Genomic DNA, 15,896 nt, shown 5'->3' on the forward strand with positions numbered 1-15,896 from the left:
AGCAACATCATTGCCCCTGGGTAGGGTTAGCTGCCAACACGTAACGTATCAAGGGCTGACTTGGATAGCGCCCGAGGAGATCCGAATGGCGCTCTGAAGTCCAAAAAGAAAGGCCGCGAATGCTCGCCCGCGTCATTGGCATTGCGTCGCACAATTCCTAGTATCGCGTGTGGGACGTTTCCATACCGGCGTGTCGAGATCCCCACCAACCTCTCGCGATACGGTACATGATTCAGGACTCACCAGCCATTGTTGATTCGACTCGACCAACGTCGCCTTGTGCCATCACAAAAGCTCTCGAAAGCGATTTGAGATGTGCCCTGCACTGTACGAATATTGGAAATTGTCGATGATCTACCTTAATGGACTTTCAGTTTACGTGGCTCGCACCAGACTAGACTAGTCACTGCGCTGGCTCAAGAGTCAAGGCCACAAATACCGGCTGGCCGCTGACTACCAGTATACGCACGCTTCCAGTGAATGGCAGATAACGACAGCTCTGGTGCTACCTCGTCACAGGCGGCCTTGAGGAACTTGCGCTTCTGGAACCTGCAGCCTGCAGTATTCCGAGAACCCCTCTCACGTAGACCAGGGCAAGCTGCCAGGTCTCGATCCTCCAACTTCCAACTTCCAACTTCCAACGAGCCGCAGATCCGCAGATCCTCGAAATAGACATTGAAATTAATGGATCATGGCGCTTGCATGGAAAGTCCGTACGGACACTGGCTATACACTTCGGACCGCAAATCATGTCCTTGTCGCTACCGAGAGTAGCATCGGATGCACAGATAAGGTCCAAGTGGCTTTCGTCCAAAAGCGCCAGCCATAACGACCTTCATGAATCTCGATGCACGATAAGCATGAATGTACGCATGTCCAGCCGCGAAAAGTAGATTGGGCTTGTCCAGAATCTCTGATACGGGAAATTCTCGAGACATACCACTGTTGGCAATACCATGGACACAGTGTGATTTATTACATGCAAACTCAGGTCGTCTCGGTCCGGCTACCTTGAAGGACACCACCAAGATGGCTAATATCTGCTGCCCTGCAGCCACTATCGCTAGCGTCCCTGCGGGGACTTTGCCTTGATTATCAGCCGCGACGGAGATGAACTTGGAAGTCTCACAAAGGTGGGAAAGGAAAGAACATGAACGTACGAGACTAATAAGTCTTAACTAGATTCATCCTCTGTTCAGCAGCAACTCCATCTCATACTACCTAGTATTGAAAAAAAAAAAATTGAAAAAAAAAAAGAGAAATCCGGCGAGGTGACTTGACCACCAAAGCCCAGATGTAGTGGCCGTTCCGGTGAAACATATATGTATAGGTATAGTCCCATAAGCTCCAAACCTACACGGCTGGCTTGCGGGGACAGTTTGCGCCAGCATGCGAAAATTGTTTCTTTTTATCAGATTTCAAGTCTGAACTAGCAATCTCTTGGTTGACGAGTACATGTGTTGCATAGCCGTAGATCCGCATCGTTCAGCATAGCCGCACGTCACACGTGCTGGATGGGAATACACGCTCTGGGCCGCTAGTACGGAGCTTGGAAAATTGTATTATTCTGTGACCTAAGTAGCCAAGAATTGTCGTATTCAGTCAGCAGGAAGCTATTACCAAGCATTGCGAGGCGCCTGCGCCTACAGCTCCTTGTCGCTCTTCATACCCTCTCGGCCCTTGAACGTCTGCATTCCGCGGTCGACACCAGCTATCCACCTCGCCAGCACCTGTACACCTACTGGCAGGACATTGTACCAGTCCACCCACCTCGCGTACAGCGGTGTCCCGATCATGCCCCCTTTCCCGCTTTCCACCGCTGCCACAATCTCCTTGACCACGTCGACAGGCTCCACCACGGGCGCAAAGAATGAGCTGGGCGATTCTACGCCATAGAACAGCGGCGTCGTGAGCTGCCCTGGCGTGACAAGCAGTAACTTGACGTTGGGGTGCGAGCTCCTCAGCTCTGCCGTCAGCGACTTGTGCAAGGCCGTGATGCCAGCCTTGGCTGCCGCGTAGTCTGTCAACTGGGCGGCGCCCAGGGTGCCGATGACGGAGCTGATGTTCACAATCGTGCCCCCCGTTGCGCTCCTGATCATGCCGGGCAAGAAGGTACGGATCGTGAGAAAAGGGGCTAGCAGATTTGTCTTGAGCGAGGACTCAATCTGCGCAGGCTGCAGAGACAGCAGCGACTTGCCGCGCACGACGGCTGCGTTGTTGATCAGGATGGTAGGTGTGCCAAGCTAGATGTCTGTATCAGTCTTTGATCGTTGGATGCCACGCAGGGTACTCACATCTTGCTCGATTTGAGCCGCCACTTTGCTTAGTTCATCCTGATCGCCCACGTCGCACTTGTAGTACGATACCCCACGGGCTTCACCGTCGCTGGCGTCGGCAACATCCAACACAGCCACGCTCGCTCCTCGCATCCCATACACCTCAGCCAGAAGACCGCCCAGACCACCTGCCCCGCCCGTGACGACTACAATCTCCTCGCTCAGGTCAACCTCGCGCTTGGTACCGTACGCGATGTGCCGGTTGATGAGGGACAAGGTCCAAAGTAATGAGATGAACGCCGCCCACACTATGGAGACGATCATGGATGTCGAGGTCCATGGGTACGTCCTGGCGCGGAGGCAAAGCGGCACGAGAGCTGTGACAAAAGGGTGGAAGACTGTTGTCACTGCCACGCGGACGAACATGTCAATCGAAATCGGCGCAAGCCAGGCATCGTCTCCCCTCGGTCGTCGCGCCATGATGCGCGGCCTTTGTAATCGCAAGAAATTTAAGTTGAACGGAACCGCAGAGAGAAGGAAATATCTTGATTATGTATTACCACCGGTTAAAACGATGGAGGTGTGAGGTTCTGTTACCCCTGGTTTGAGGTGAGCCCCTAACGGCGGCGTTGCATTTGGTGGAGCACCTCCAGTCGGCGCCACGACATGTTGTCTCTCAATTTTTCATGATTCGATTAAAATAATGGCGCAAGATGCCCTCTATGGTATTTCACGTCCTTTATAGAGTCCCAGAGATGAGATGAAACGCCTTGCAATGCTTGAATGCAACCACACCAATATACATATGATACAAGGCCTCACGGCTTCTCCTTCTTCGAGTCAAGGTATGCACGGTAGGCAGCTCGCTCCTCCTGGTCAATCTCCTGCTCCTTCTTGATGGCATATTTCCTCCGGGCCAGGTACTCGTCGCTCTGCCGTACGCCCTCCTGGCGCCACTTCTTGGGTGGCTTGATACCCAGGGCGGCCTTGCGCTCCCAGACGCTGATGCCGCGCTTGTGCCATCGCGAGTTTCTAGACTCTTCCTCCTCGGTGCTAGGCTGCCATTTCGACTTGAGAATGCGTCTGATCGCTTCGGGTGACACCTCAAAGCGTTCGGCTAGGGTGGCCGATGTGTAGCGGTCCGGAAACTGGGCGTTTAAGGCCCGGATGCCTGCCATGGCGTCGGGAGACAGCCTCTTGCGAGGCGCCCAACCTTCTGGGAACTTCTCTTTGAGAGCCTCCTTTTGGACGCGCCAGCTGGGCAGTTGCTTCGGCTCCGGGGGCGGGCGCTTGGCGAGCCAAGGTGGAAGAGGTTCGGGCTTTGGCGGCGGGTCTTTCTGCCAAAGTTTACGGTTTGTAGTTGGTGTCCGCGCGGTTTGACGATTGCGCGATGCAGATGACGGATCAAAATGCTCGGAACTCGGTGCGACGTCTTCATTATCCGCATCAATCGGGCTGTCCTCCGTCTTGCTCGTCTGGGTCTGGTGCCTGTCGCTGGCGGCATCCTCTACTTGGGCGCGCTCGAATGTGATGTTCGTCGGCAGCTCGTCATGCAACTCTGCTCCATCATTGTCGTCTTGCTTTGCGTGTGCTTCTTCCCTGGGGGGTGCCGGAGCCTGCGCGTCGCTCCACCATGGTCTCGTGCTCCTGAATTGTCGTGTGATCACTGCTTGTCGAACTCGCGGGACGACGGTCGTAAACGGTGTCTGCACTTGATGCACCTGAGCGAGACCAGTGATAAAAGACCGCAGCGGTACTGCTCGACAAGCGCAGCCCATGATCGTATTGCCTGGGCCAGCCAAGAAGATGCAGGTAGCCTTCCAGGAAAATGTCGACGGGTCGAGCGCGTCTCACACGCAGGGTCCACCGAAACGGCGCGAAGTGGGGCAAACCGGCTCGGCAGAACCATATCCCCGGGCCCTGTGCAAGGTACGTTCCATTCCGGTTACTATAAGCATGTCATGTGCTTTCACGGCCCACGGGCCTCCAGGATACTGACTAGTCGACGACGCAACGACACCACGCAGACATTCAAGTTCACAGTCGAATTGCCGGCCCATACGTTCCATAAGATTCAAACGGAACCGTACATCACGTCTGAGTCGGGTCTTACTTTCCCTCTCCCACGGAACAGTCGCATCCCCCACATTCTCCCGCCCATCAGCTCCCGTCTGCCATGATCCTCCCGCTACAACTGGTCAAACGACGTCGATGGCTGTCAAGCATGTGTGCCGTATCACCGATCCATGCCTCTAGCTCAGACACGCAGCAGCCACCAAGGACCAACCACTCGTGAGATTTTGTGAAAGCCCGCAAGTGCATGGCACCTTCTGGTAGTTGAAGGTCACTCATCTTGCCATATTGTACTCAGCTCTTTACTCTAATATATCGCCAGCCCTCTTTTGAAGAAGCTGAGAGGGACCGCCTCAGGCTCATGCTTCTAGTGGAAGCTGATGACAGGCTAGACCAGTCCAGGAATAGCGATTGTATCTCGGATGCCCCAAGCGAGGGCGAACATGAAGAGGCCACCAAGGGGCTTCCCGATCGGCGGTGTCAATGAGCTTCAAATAGTCTCTAATCAGCATCGCATTCGGCTAAAGGGGCTCAACATGGCTTTCAAAGTGCAATACGAACACGAACGCGAACACGAAGCTTTATACAAGTATTAGTATCCAAATGAAAAGCCGCTTCGCTGCTGTTTAGACTGTCCCCCCGCCTCGGCCAGAATGATATGCATGTTACAAACCTGAAGCGGAAACCACTTCGCTGTCGGTTGCAATCAGACTAGCTTACACGTATGCCAACTGTGCAGTTGACGTGTAGCCTTGTGGTGCTATCTGGCTGCAGATTCCTCAGCTCGGGGCATTGTCTATGCTTCTTTTGGCAATGGTGTCTTATTGACAGTTCACGGGTGATGTCCTTCCAGACCGTATCACTCTCACATGCACGAGGCAAACGACTTGTGAAAGGATATTGACGTTTTGCAACAGCATGTCGCGAACATGTCGAAAGCAGTGGTAGATCAGAGCCGGAGTGTTTGAGCCCCGGTTCTTCCACGTTCCTGTACTTTATGAACAAGAACTGGCAACTCAAGTCTCATATACCTTGATACTATCTCCTTACTTGGCTTCACTGCACAATGTGTCTTCCCAATCAAGACCTTGGTACGGCAGGCGAGACCTACGGCCACAAGTTCATCTGAACGGCCCAGCATCCCGATGCCTTTGAGCTCCGGAAGAGTCTATACCTATGATACGCTCGCATCTGAGACCATTGTCAGAATCGACTCCTTCTCGCCCCCTGTTCAAAACAATGGACAGGAATGCCCCATGGGCCAGAGGGATCTATACGGACTTCTCCTCGAGCACTGTGAGAAGGACGCAATCTTGAACAAGCTCTACCATGAGATAACCGATATCCCGGACTGGGTGGATTGGGAGCAGATAGAACGAGGACAACGAGTCATCAAACGGTACCATGGGCAAGCTATTCTTGGTGTAAGCTACGTAGTCCACAGTATCGCCATCGTCAGAATTGACAAGCATACGCAGCTTCTCCTCAACTCCCTACTCGGGGGCATGCCAGCCTGGCGTGTCGTCGAACCCCTAGCCCGCACCGGCGGCTTCGGCGTCAACGTGACTCGCCGTCGACTCCTCGAGACCTCACAGCACTTTATCGAATGTATCGAGTCTCTCGATGTCGTCAAGCCCGGCGGCAGTGGCTACGTTTCCTCCGTCCGCGTGCGTCTGCTTCACGCCACGGTCCGCTGTCGTATCATACAGCTGGCCAAGGAAAGGCCGGGATACTACGACACTACGAAATGGGGTGTGTCTATCTACGACTTGCACCAAAACGGCACCATTGACGCGCACTCGACCGCGCTAGTGTACCTCTCACTGACCAGATAGGGCATCTTTCTCAGCGAGCGGCAGATTACAGATTACCTGGCCCTGTGGCGCTGGATCGGCTAAGTTATGGGCACACCTGTCGGGTGGATGGACACGCCCGAGCGAGCCAAGGCCATGATGGAGCCTGTGGTGAAGTCGGAGCTCGATCCATCCAGAAACTCACGGATCATAGCCAACAACATTCTCACGGCGCAGGTCAACGTGCCTCCGCTGTACGCCAGTAGGGAGTACCTCGTGGCTCTGGCATACCGCGTCAACGGTGATGCATTGGCTGCGACTCTGCACATTGACCGTCCAAGCTTGTATTATTGCTGTTTGGCGGGGGTGCAGTGTCTGCTGCTCATGAGCACGAGAATAATCTATGGATATCTGCCCGACACGAGGCAGCGTCGGAGAGATGCGGTATTGTGCCATTGGCCCCTTTTGATGCCACACGTCGCTGACCAGCAACGTTGCAGAGATTCATCGCCTACGCCCACGAAATGGTCCGGTCCCAACATCTGGGCGGCATTGGTCACTCTTCCAAGTTTGAGTTCCAATATACACCGGCCATCGGTAAGATGACCGAGATGTCGGTCTTTGGCCCAAGCGGTTCGCCAATGCGAAGTATCAAGACCGTAATAGCCACGCTCATGGTGCTTATGGCGTTGCTGTTGGTTAGTAATCTCCTGTATCCGTGGAAGAAGATTGCAGCGCGTAGACTGGGCGAGCTCGCGAGGCCTGGCGAGCAAGGTCTTCAGGGACTGTTGTGAAAAGATCAAATCTATCTGGCGTGTGGAATTCACCAGAGGTTGTTTGGACGGGAGGTAATGGGACGGATTGGATGTTTCCATCATTATATTGCCATTGTAACCCAGTTTGCGCAACGCTATGAACCGTAATACCCGAGAGAACGAGACTAATGTACAACGATTGATGCTCTTTTCCTGTTGGTGAACTCAAACTCCAGTCCGGAATGCTCCATGGCAGCCATCTCCATTCCAAACGCCAGCACAAAATAGACACAGCGGTGCGCACACCTAGGCATCATGCATCAGCTCCACGGGCGGCCGCGCCGTGTGAGCCAGAATTGGTTTCTCATCCTTGAGCTCCAGGTCGTCAGTCATGTCTTCCACGACGACAGCGGGCATATGCGGGCTGTCCTTCTGCTCAGGTTGGTAGATCAACGTCGAGCTCCGACTCCTCATTTTGGGGACACCGCCATCAGGCGTCACGGGCGACTCGTGAACAGGAGTGTCATCGGCCTGGGGCGGCGCGTGGTGGTGCAATTTGGACAGCGCAGCAGCCAAGTCGTCTGCGTGGACGAGTTTATTCGGCGCATCCTCCATCTTCATCTCCCAGCCGTGTGGGGGGCTCGGAGGGGGGCTGATGAAGAAGAGTTTACCGGCGTCGGGGAGAGCAAGATGCTCGTCCTTGGTCTTGATGGGCGTGTCCATACCAAAGTAGATTTTGCACTTCTCGCCAAGGATCATCTCGCCATCCCACAATTTCCTGACTTTGATGGCGCTTTCCACATCGAAAAAGGATACGACTATCCTCCTAAACGACTTGAGAGGGGCGAATGCGTGGATGAAGGCCGAGGCGGAGATTAGGTTGCGGATGGTGGCGAGGTTATCGGGGGTGAAGATGGCGACGTTGTCGAGGTTCGTCAGGAGCAGTGTATTGGAAGGGGGCGTCGGCGGTTGTAGAGGAGGCAAATTTGACAGATCGAGGGAGAGGTCGGATTTGCGCGATCCGGAAGACGAGGAGCGCGAGGGTCTTGTTGCTGTGGGCTCCATGATTGATTGTGGTGTGTGTCAGATAGACGCCGGCTGCGTGCTGAAGTTCCGAGATATACTTTCGTGGAAGCAACGTATGATGCTGCACTTTACAAACGGGCGACTGTTGTATATGTTTCTCGAGGATGGGTCAGAGGGTTAGAAGCAGTTGTATGAGAAAGGAAATTGGAAGGATAGGATGAAGTCGTGGCTATAAGATACCTTCCGGACAACGGATGGAGGGGCTGGCGGTTGGAGGCGGCAGTGTCGCGACGGACAGAAGCCAAGAGGCGAGACACGCTGCGCCAGCCAATCCGGCTGGGCTCAGCCATTCGTCGACCCACTCAAGGAGGCGCGCCTCAAGTCCCCCCGGAGGCGCCGTATCAGTCCCTGGAGAGTCTGGCCTGGCCACTGAGAAGTCATACGAGGCTGTGTCCATGTCTGGCCGTCCGTTTGCGCTTTGATCAACTTGTCGCCGTCACTTCTAGAATGGCATGGGCTTTACGTATTACTTGTTCAGGCATTGATTGTCCCTGCGCACCAGCAACTGCAAACAGGGTCATGCCGTACAGACTGGCAGAAAGCTCAGCCACGCCTCAGCGTCTTTTCCGCAAGCTGAAGCCCGAAGCACCGTGACCTTGCTCTTTGTACTGGATCCACTGTCACTGCCAATGGCAGAATCCGTCACGCACCCTTTGATCTCAGTCTTGGCAAAGGACGTCACTCTACGTACGGATAATGCGGCGTATCTCGCACCTGGCCGCATCACCAGGCGCGGTTGACGAGTAATTAGCAGCCAGCCTAGCTGCAGACATATGTCTGGCTCAAGAGCTAATGCGACGTCACCAGTTCATCTCCTCCCGGATGATGCTTCAGCCTGCCGCCTAAGCACGATGGCGATGCGATTCAGGTTGATGTCTAAGATGACACTTGTAGCAAGCCTGGAGACGGGGACCTCAGCCACAGTATGACAAGCTCGTAAGAGCCCTGCTGCAATTGATGTCTGTACCGCTCGGTGCATGCATGCAGGCAGGCGGATATCAAACTCACTAAGGAGCTATGCTTAACTGCCTCCGTCTTTCGGCTTTCAACCGATTCAGATTAGGAGCGTCGGGTCGCCCACACGGGACTGCAGTCTGCGTATCAGTCTACTGCGTGGCTACCCCGTCATTCTCCATGTTGTGCCTGGCTTTGACGTGTGAATACCGAGGCTCAGCTAAGCTTTTACAATCCCTCAGGTCGTGCACCAACCTTTACACTTCCTCCGGCCCAGATGATTTTGCTCGCATCTCTTGCTTCTTGCTGAACTGTTGTTCAGAATCCAAAAAAAACTCCTGAGGGGTTGTTAGCTGCTCTCCGCACCTATGCATTCCTCCTTCCCCCAGACCTTGGCTGTCTGAGTGGAGGCAACACATCGTGGCTGAGCAACTTCATTTCTAGGCTAATGGAGATTTCCCAAAGCGGTGAAGCTTGGTGACTCGTCTCTGGCAGGGATTTGCAGTAAGTACAGAGCTTTCAATCCTTTCGCGAGGCCTCTGGATAGCGCGCCTAGTTGTCAGTTTTGGCTAACCCGGTTGCTGCCATGGCGAAAAAGGGGGCTGGCCAAAACAAAGAGTATCGCTGATGCTGGGACAACCACAACAAGCATCCGGGCGAGTACGAATAGACTTCTGGTGACTCCCATTCAATAATGTACATGGCGACCCCGCAACTCCAATGCTTCAGTAGGCCTCCTCGATCTAACAATACGTACTCTTAAACAGGTTGATGATACATCGTGACACCCCTACTCGTACATTGGGGCAGTGCTACCGCATCCGCAGGCCAAGCTTTTCAATCAATTGCGCTCTGACCTGCTCATGGAGCTCATTCGCCTCTTCTTTGGTGAAAGTCCGGTCCCAGCTCCTGTACACAACGTTGTACGCTCGACTCTGCTCCCCGGTCTTGGGGTGCGTGAAGCTGTCAAAGAGTTTGACCTCCTCCACGGCATCGCCCCCGATCGACCGTATCACCTCCATAAAGTCATTCTCGTGGAAGTCGCGATCCTTGGGCAGCCAGAAAGACACATCCCTCAGGGCCGGCGGGTACTTTGAGAATGGCACAAACCGACTCAGGGACGACGGTGAGTCAGATACGCCCGTGAACTGCGATAGGAACCGTGGATCTTGGGACCAGAAAAGTCGAATGTCTGGAATTTTGAACAGCAGCATCGCCAATCGATCAATGCCCAGGCCGAATGCCCAGCCAAGCTTGTGTGGCACGCCAGCGTTGATATAGAGTTCCTGCTTGACAACACCACACCCGAGCACTTCCAGCCAGTCGCCCGCGTAGTACACCTCTAGCTCCCAGGACGGGCTGGTGAAGGGGAAGTAGGCCTCTACCCAACGCATCTGCAGCGGTTCATCCACGAAATCGGGGTTCGCCTTGAGAGCCGCGCTCTTGGCCCGCGTGAACAGGTCCACGACCATGGCTTCCAACGACCGCTTGAGATGGGAGCCAATTGCCTCCACCTCGGCTACCAAATGATGCTTGTCCTGGATTGGGTTCGTCTTGTCGTTCCACGCGGGCTGCGGGTCCTCGACTTTGATATTGTGTTTCGGCAGCTTCTCAACGTCCTTCCACACCGCTTTGGCAACGTCCCCATCCGGCACCTTTGTCCGGTCCCACGACATGGCGCCCTCCATCTGGTGAAATACTGGGTAGTGCGAGGCGTCAATAGCGTCTCGCCGATAGACATCTGCGGCAATCAGGTAGCCATCACTCTCGTCGGCCCTGAACGTGTCTGCTTGATGCGCACTGGTGTGCGTCCTGAGCAAAGTCGTCTCGTTGATGTAATATGTGTCGCTCTTCGCCCGCCCGACGTGATCTTTGGGAAAGCCGAGCGAGTCAAAATTCTGGTATGTGCTGACCACGGGCGATAATGTTCTGTGGTACTTAAACGTCGGTATCGGAAACGATGATTCGATGATTTGACGAGTGATCGATATGGGGTGATCTTTCTGGAGGTGAAGCTGCCGCGATGTGGCATCCGCCACGGCAGATGGGACGTTGAACCATTGCGGATCGGTCTCGTAGGCAGCGCCTTGGATGGTAATGCTCTTCTTGTGATCCGAGGAGTAGTAGGCTCGTGAAGCATACGCTGGTCGAATTCGCAGCGCGCCTCGCGAGACGCCCGTCGTCAATAGGCGCACGCTCGCCAATTGGGTCCTCATTGTCGCCCAAATCGCTGGCACACGGGCGGACCGTCGGGTGCCCAGGTAGAAATAGTGTCGAGGAGAACCTGTATGTGGTGTTCGCGGTGCTTTGCAGCCCTCAGTGTCGTCGCTGCAAGAAAGCTTCATGAATAATTTGGAGACGCTCCAACTGCAGGGTAGGCATACTTGGCGGCATGCTTCGGGTGCCAGACAAACTTCCTCCCGCGCCGAACCGAATCAACGTAAAATCGTCATATTTTCTCCAATTCCGAAGACGCCAAGGACGTTACGTCTTCGTGCGCCAATACCTCCCCAAGCGCCTCTGCTCCTCTTACCTATGCTCTGCACATCCAGACGAAGTTCTCGCATGGCGCACTTCTTTGAGCTTGCCAATTGAAGCGGACGAGCCGACTTGACGGACCCGCCGTCGCTATGAGCACATCCACAGCAGACCATTCGCCCAAGGCGGCACTCAAGGTTGAGAAGCGCGAGCAGCGCAAGAAGCAGTCGGCGATCCGGTATCCCTTCTGGTTCGGCGGGAGTGCCAGCAGCATGGCCGCCTGCGTCACTCATCCTCTTGATCTTGGTATGTTCATTTCGTCTCAATTCACGGAACCTGGCTAACGTCTTGCAGTAAAGGTATGGCCGCGGCACGCAGGCTGGTGAGCGCACATGCGATCGTGTACTGACGGACGACGTAGGTTCGCTTGCAAACGCGAACGGCAGATGCACCCAAGAACATGAGTGGCACGTTCGTCAACATCGTCAAGAGTGACGGCGTGCTGGGGCTGTACAATGGCCTCTCGGCTTCGCTTCTTCGTCAAATCACCTACTCCACCGCTCGCTTCGGCATATACGAGGAGTTGAAAGCTCGTTCGGGCACTTCGGACCCCTCGTTCCCCTTGCTAATCGCCATGGCGTCGACGTCAGGGTTCATTGGTGGCATAGCGGGCAATTTTGCGGACGTGCTCAACGTTCGCATGCAGCACGACCCTTCGCTGCCGGCCGAGCAGAGGAGGAATTACAAGCACGCAGCCGACGGCATGGTGCGCATGGCCAGGGAGGAGGGTTTCTCCTCCTGGTTCCGCGGGTGGCTGCCCAACTCGTCGCGTGCCGCGGTCATGACGGCCAGTCAACTGGCCAGCTACGACGTGTTTAAGCGGATGCTCCTCGACTATACGCCGCTCAAGGACAATTTGACAACACACTTCTCGGCAAGCTTCTTGGCTGGACTGGTGGCCGCGACAGCGACGAGCCCCATTGACGTGATTAAGACCAGGGTCATGTCGGCCAGTGGGAAGCAGGGCATTGCAGGCATCATCTCCGATATCTCAAAACAGGAGGGCATCCGATGGGTGTTCAAGGGATGGGTGCCCAGTTTCCTACGCCTCGGGCCGTGAGTACCTTTTCCCTACACCATCCGCGACACCGATACTGACGAGTTTAGACACACCATTTGCACATTTGTTTTCCTGGAAATGCACCGTAAGATGTACAGAAAGGTGCAAGGTCATGATGAGAAGGCCGTTTAAAGCGCACATGTGCATTTTTTGCATAGACGGACAGACGGTTGTCGTCAGGCATTTGTCATTTCACGGCGTTGTGGGTGTTATCTAGATTCTGTGCCCACGCTTTCTTTCTGCTTATCACCTTCATATAGACGGATATAGACGAGGTACATGCTTGGGCTATTGCGAAACAGCAGATTCAATTGAAGCTTGCGCTATCTTCTCAACGCCCCTTGATTACCAAATGTGCTCTGCTTTTCCCCGTTCATAAACACCCTTGAGACGAATTTCATGCTGCTGATTCCTCTTTCTCTTCTAGATATCTCTGTGTCGCCCCGCTCATTGCCAGCTCGAGCCTTGATAGTCAGTCCTGCCACCGTATGCTGTCTGATAGCCGCCACCATACGAAGTCATACCGCCACCGCCGTACGCAGTCTGGCCCCCGCCTCCGTAGGCTGTTTGGTATCCATCCTGACCCCAAGGCGTCGTCCCGCCGTCCATGTTCATGTCCGGACTACGAGGGCCGTCGTAGCCGCCAGCGCCTGCTTCCCTTTCTGGTTCTCTGACGCCAAGACCCACCAAGAGGCCACCGAGCTTCCAGATAAGCGCGTCGATGCCGGACATGACAATCTGGTTGGGCTGCATGCCACCTGCTGTTTCTACCTCGAAGTAGAACTTGTTCGGCGTCGCATCATAGTCGAATGGTTCGCCCTCTTGTGGCGGATCTTCCCAGTCGGCGTATTTGCTCTTGGGCCTGGTCTTGTCAGTCTGTGAACTCTTCAAAAAGAGTTCATTGAGCGACCACTCACCACTCCGCCGCGGGGTCCGTGTCATTCTCAAACCAAAGATCGGTGTGCGCCAGCTTGTTGTGCGGGTCATACTCGAAACCAACCGCCGAGGTTGGCATCCATTTGGAGTGTTCCTTTGCGATACCCTTCTTCGCAATACATGTCAAGCGCAGCTCCTGATCCCGTCGAAGCTTGGCAATCAGACACCCCAAGCCATCAGGGTCCGTGATGACCGGCTTCCCCACGTTGCTCGAATGCCGCCCGTCAACCACAAGATCGCTGGCGTACACCTTCATAATCTCGTCACTTTGGCACTTGGCGTTGAGTGTGAGCGTCACGCTGCATTGTTCGCAGTACTGCTCGCAGTCGCAGTCACGGGTGAAGTTGAGCTCATTCGCAGTCGAGGAGTCGAGCGGGATGAGTCCCAGACGATGGGCGATGAACTCGTCAGCGAGAACGGAGGAGTTGACCTCGACCTCGACAAGGTCGATGGCGATTGTGGGCACTTCGGCTTGGATGATGCGACGGATCGAGTTGGCAAAGGAAAGATTTGTCTTGGAGAGCTGGAACTCGACGCGCGTAGAGTCGGCCTGAATCTGGTGTCAGAGGCAATGAACAGACAATAACACCGATGGTTCATACGCCTGAGATCTTGACCTGAGGCTGGTCGCCTGCCCCGTCCATCATATCATAGTCATCCATGCTGAAGGTTGCGCGCGCACTGGCGCGTGCCTAGCGAAAGGAGCGCGTTGTCTGCGCTCGTCCTGCGTCTCTCGTTGGGGCGGTTCTATACACTGGTCTTGCAGATGGGCGTGTGGAGTTGGATTCGATTGTTTGATAACGTCCAGAAGCGTGCGTGAATCGGCAAGCAAGAGTTGAAAGCTTCGTAAGTTGTAGGTAGAGATGTGGTCTGGGAGCATATTCGCAATCCTGCACAAAACTGACCCACCCTTGCATTAGCGGCACAAACTGCACTGCTTATTCATCATGCCTTATCTCCATGATTCCCAAGCCCGATAAGAAAAAAAAATCCCCGCCATCAATCAGTAGCACTGGACATTGAAGCCACACTTGTCGAGAGCCTTCACAAGACAGACGAATCTCATCGCCGCCATGAAGATCAAGGCTCTCAGTCGCTCCATTTCGGAGCATCAGCCCCCTGGCTCCGCCGCTGCGAAGGTGCCTCGAAACCTTGACTCAGCGCTGCACCCATTCGAACGAGCACGCGAGTACCAGCGCGCCCTGACAGCCGTGAAGCTGGAACGCATGCACGCAGCACCCTTCATCGGACAACTCGGTCGCGGACACGTGGATGGTGTGTACTCCATCGCAAAAGACCCCAACTCCGTGGAACGATTTGCAAGCGGCAGTGGTGATGGCGTGGTCAAGGTATGGGACCTGACCGACCGGACGGAGGAAATATGGTCGGGCACAGCACACGAGAACATTGTCAAGGGCTTGGAATGGACACGCGATCAGAAACTACTGACATGCGCCGCGGACCGATCAATCAAGCTCTACGACCCTTACAACACAAAGAGCGGCTCGGCCCCGATCTCGTCCTGGCTCGGCGCAGGTGCATTCACATCCCTCTCGCACCACCGGTCCAAGAACGCCTTTGCTGCCGCCTCGAGTGTGGTGTCCATCTACGACCTCGAGCGCCACACCGCGGCCCCAGAGGTTCTCAAGTGGCCCACGGCCACCGACACTATCACAAACGTGGCTTTCAACCAGGTCGAGACGTCGGTGCTGGCGTCCTGCTCCAACGACCGCTCTCTGGTCATCTACGACCTCCGCACATCGACGCCCGTCGCCAAGACGATTCTCACCTTTGCTGCCAATCACATTGCCTGGTCACCCATGGAAGCCTTCAACTTTGTCTGCGCAAGCGAGGACCACAATATGTACCTCTTTGATATGCGCAAGATGGATCGCGCGCGCAACGTGTTTAAGGACCACGTCGCGGCCGTCATGGACGTCGAGTTCTCCCCCACTGGCGAGGAACTCGTCTCCGCTTCGTGGGACCGCACCGTGCGCCTGTGGAACAGGGACCGCGGCCACTCGCGAGACGTGTACCACACCAAGCGCATGCAGCGCGTCATGGCAGCCAAGTGGACACCGGATGCCCGCTACGTTCTCTCCGGCTCCGACGACGGCAACATCCGTCTCTGGAGGGCCAACGCATCGTCGCGTGAGGGCGTCAAGACCGCCAGGCAACGACAGGCCCTGGAGTACAGCGACGCACTGACCAAGCGCTACGAGCACATGCCCGAGATTCGACGCATCAAGAGGCACAGGCATGTCCCCAAGGTGGTGAAGAAGGCCGCCGAAATCAAGGGCCAGGAGATCAAGAGCATCAAGAGGAAGGAGGAGAATGAGCGCAGGCATTCCAAGAAGCAATTCGAGCGGAGGAAGAGTGAGAGAGAAAAGATGATCCTGGCAAAGGAGAAGTAGAATGGATGTGC

At 55.1% G+C, this 15,896-nt stretch overlaps 9 protein-coding genes across 9 annotated transcripts; 4 read left to right on the forward strand and 5 right to left on the reverse strand.

The window, feature by feature from the left end:
* Window positions 1-1,643: 1,643 nt before the first annotated feature.
* J7T54_002242 (putative oxidoreductase-like protein) lies at window positions 1,644-2,756 on the reverse strand (the record flags this gene model as incomplete). Its single annotated transcript, XM_051506415.1, has 2 exons — window positions 1,644-2,243; window positions 2,295-2,756. 2 exons carry the CDS (start codon window positions 2,754-2,756, stop codon window positions 1,644-1,646), a joined length of 1,062 nt encoding a protein of 353 aa, XP_051362206.1.
* A 338-nt stretch (window positions 2,757-3,094) lies between these two features.
* On the reverse strand, window positions 3,095-4,054 carry J7T54_002243 (mitochondrion organization and biogenesis protein; the record flags this gene model as incomplete). The annotated part of the gene is made up of 1 exon (XM_051506416.1): window positions 3,095-4,054. One exon carries the CDS (start codon window positions 4,052-4,054, stop codon window positions 3,095-3,097), a length of 960 nt encoding a protein of 319 aa, XP_051362207.1.
* A 1,440-nt stretch (window positions 4,055-5,494) lies between these two features.
* Window positions 5,495-6,184, forward strand: J7T54_002244 (uncharacterized protein; the record flags this gene model as incomplete). The annotated part of the gene is made up of 1 exon (XM_051506417.1): window positions 5,495-6,184. One exon carries the CDS (start codon window positions 5,495-5,497, stop codon window positions 6,182-6,184), a length of 690 nt encoding a protein of 229 aa, XP_051362208.1.
* An 87-nt stretch (window positions 6,185-6,271) lies between these two features.
* J7T54_002245 (uncharacterized protein) lies at window positions 6,272-6,936 on the forward strand (the record flags this gene model as incomplete). Its single annotated transcript, XM_051506418.1, has 2 exons — window positions 6,272-6,418; window positions 6,643-6,936. 2 exons carry the CDS (start codon window positions 6,272-6,274, stop codon window positions 6,934-6,936), a joined length of 441 nt encoding a protein of 146 aa, XP_051362209.1.
* A 267-nt stretch (window positions 6,937-7,203) lies between these two features.
* On the reverse strand, window positions 7,204-7,962 carry J7T54_002246 (Calcipressin-like protein; the record flags this gene model as incomplete). Its single annotated transcript, XM_051506420.1, has 1 exon — window positions 7,204-7,962. The coding sequence occupies one exon, from the start codon at window positions 7,960-7,962 to the stop codon at window positions 7,204-7,206; it is 759 nt and encodes a 252-aa protein (XP_051362210.1).
* A 1,787-nt stretch (window positions 7,963-9,749) lies between these two features.
* Window positions 9,750-11,153, reverse strand: J7T54_002247 (Phenylalanine--tRNA ligase-like protein; the record flags this gene model as incomplete). The annotated part of the gene is made up of 1 exon (XM_051506421.1): window positions 9,750-11,153. The coding sequence occupies one exon, from the start codon at window positions 11,151-11,153 to the stop codon at window positions 9,750-9,752; it is 1,404 nt and encodes a 467-aa protein (XP_051362211.1).
* Window positions 11,154-11,567: 414 nt separating this feature from the next.
* Window positions 11,568-12,535, forward strand: J7T54_002248 (Mitochondrial dicarboxylate transporter-like protein; the record flags this gene model as incomplete). Its single annotated transcript, XM_051506422.1, has 2 exons — window positions 11,568-11,721; window positions 11,862-12,535. The coding sequence occupies 2 exons, from the start codon at window positions 11,568-11,570 to the stop codon at window positions 12,533-12,535; spliced, it is 828 nt and encodes a 275-aa protein (XP_051362212.1).
* Window positions 12,536-12,982: 447 nt separating this feature from the next.
* On the reverse strand, window positions 12,983-14,133 carry J7T54_002249 (DNA-directed RNA polymerase II subunit-like protein; the record flags this gene model as incomplete). The annotated part of the gene is made up of 3 exons (XM_051506423.1): window positions 12,983-13,397; window positions 13,453-14,021; window positions 14,074-14,133. 3 exons carry the CDS (start codon window positions 14,131-14,133, stop codon window positions 12,983-12,985), a joined length of 1,044 nt encoding a protein of 347 aa, XP_051362213.1.
* Window positions 14,134-14,544: 411 nt separating this feature from the next.
* Window positions 14,545-15,885, forward strand: J7T54_002250 (U3 small nucleolar RNA associated protein; the record flags this gene model as incomplete). Its single annotated transcript, XM_051506424.1, has 1 exon — window positions 14,545-15,885. One exon carries the CDS (start codon window positions 14,545-14,547, stop codon window positions 15,883-15,885), a length of 1,341 nt encoding a protein of 446 aa, XP_051362214.1.
* Window positions 15,886-15,896: the final 11 nt, after the last annotated feature.

Source organism: Emericellopsis cladophorae, assembly GCF_022114955.1.
Source record: "Emericellopsis cladophorae strain MUM 19.33 chromosome Unknown NODE_22_length_311439_cov_122_237611, whole genome shotgun sequence".
In the NCBI taxonomy this organism is placed as follows: domain Eukaryota; kingdom Fungi; phylum Ascomycota; class Sordariomycetes; order Hypocreales; family Bionectriaceae; genus Emericellopsis; species Emericellopsis cladophorae.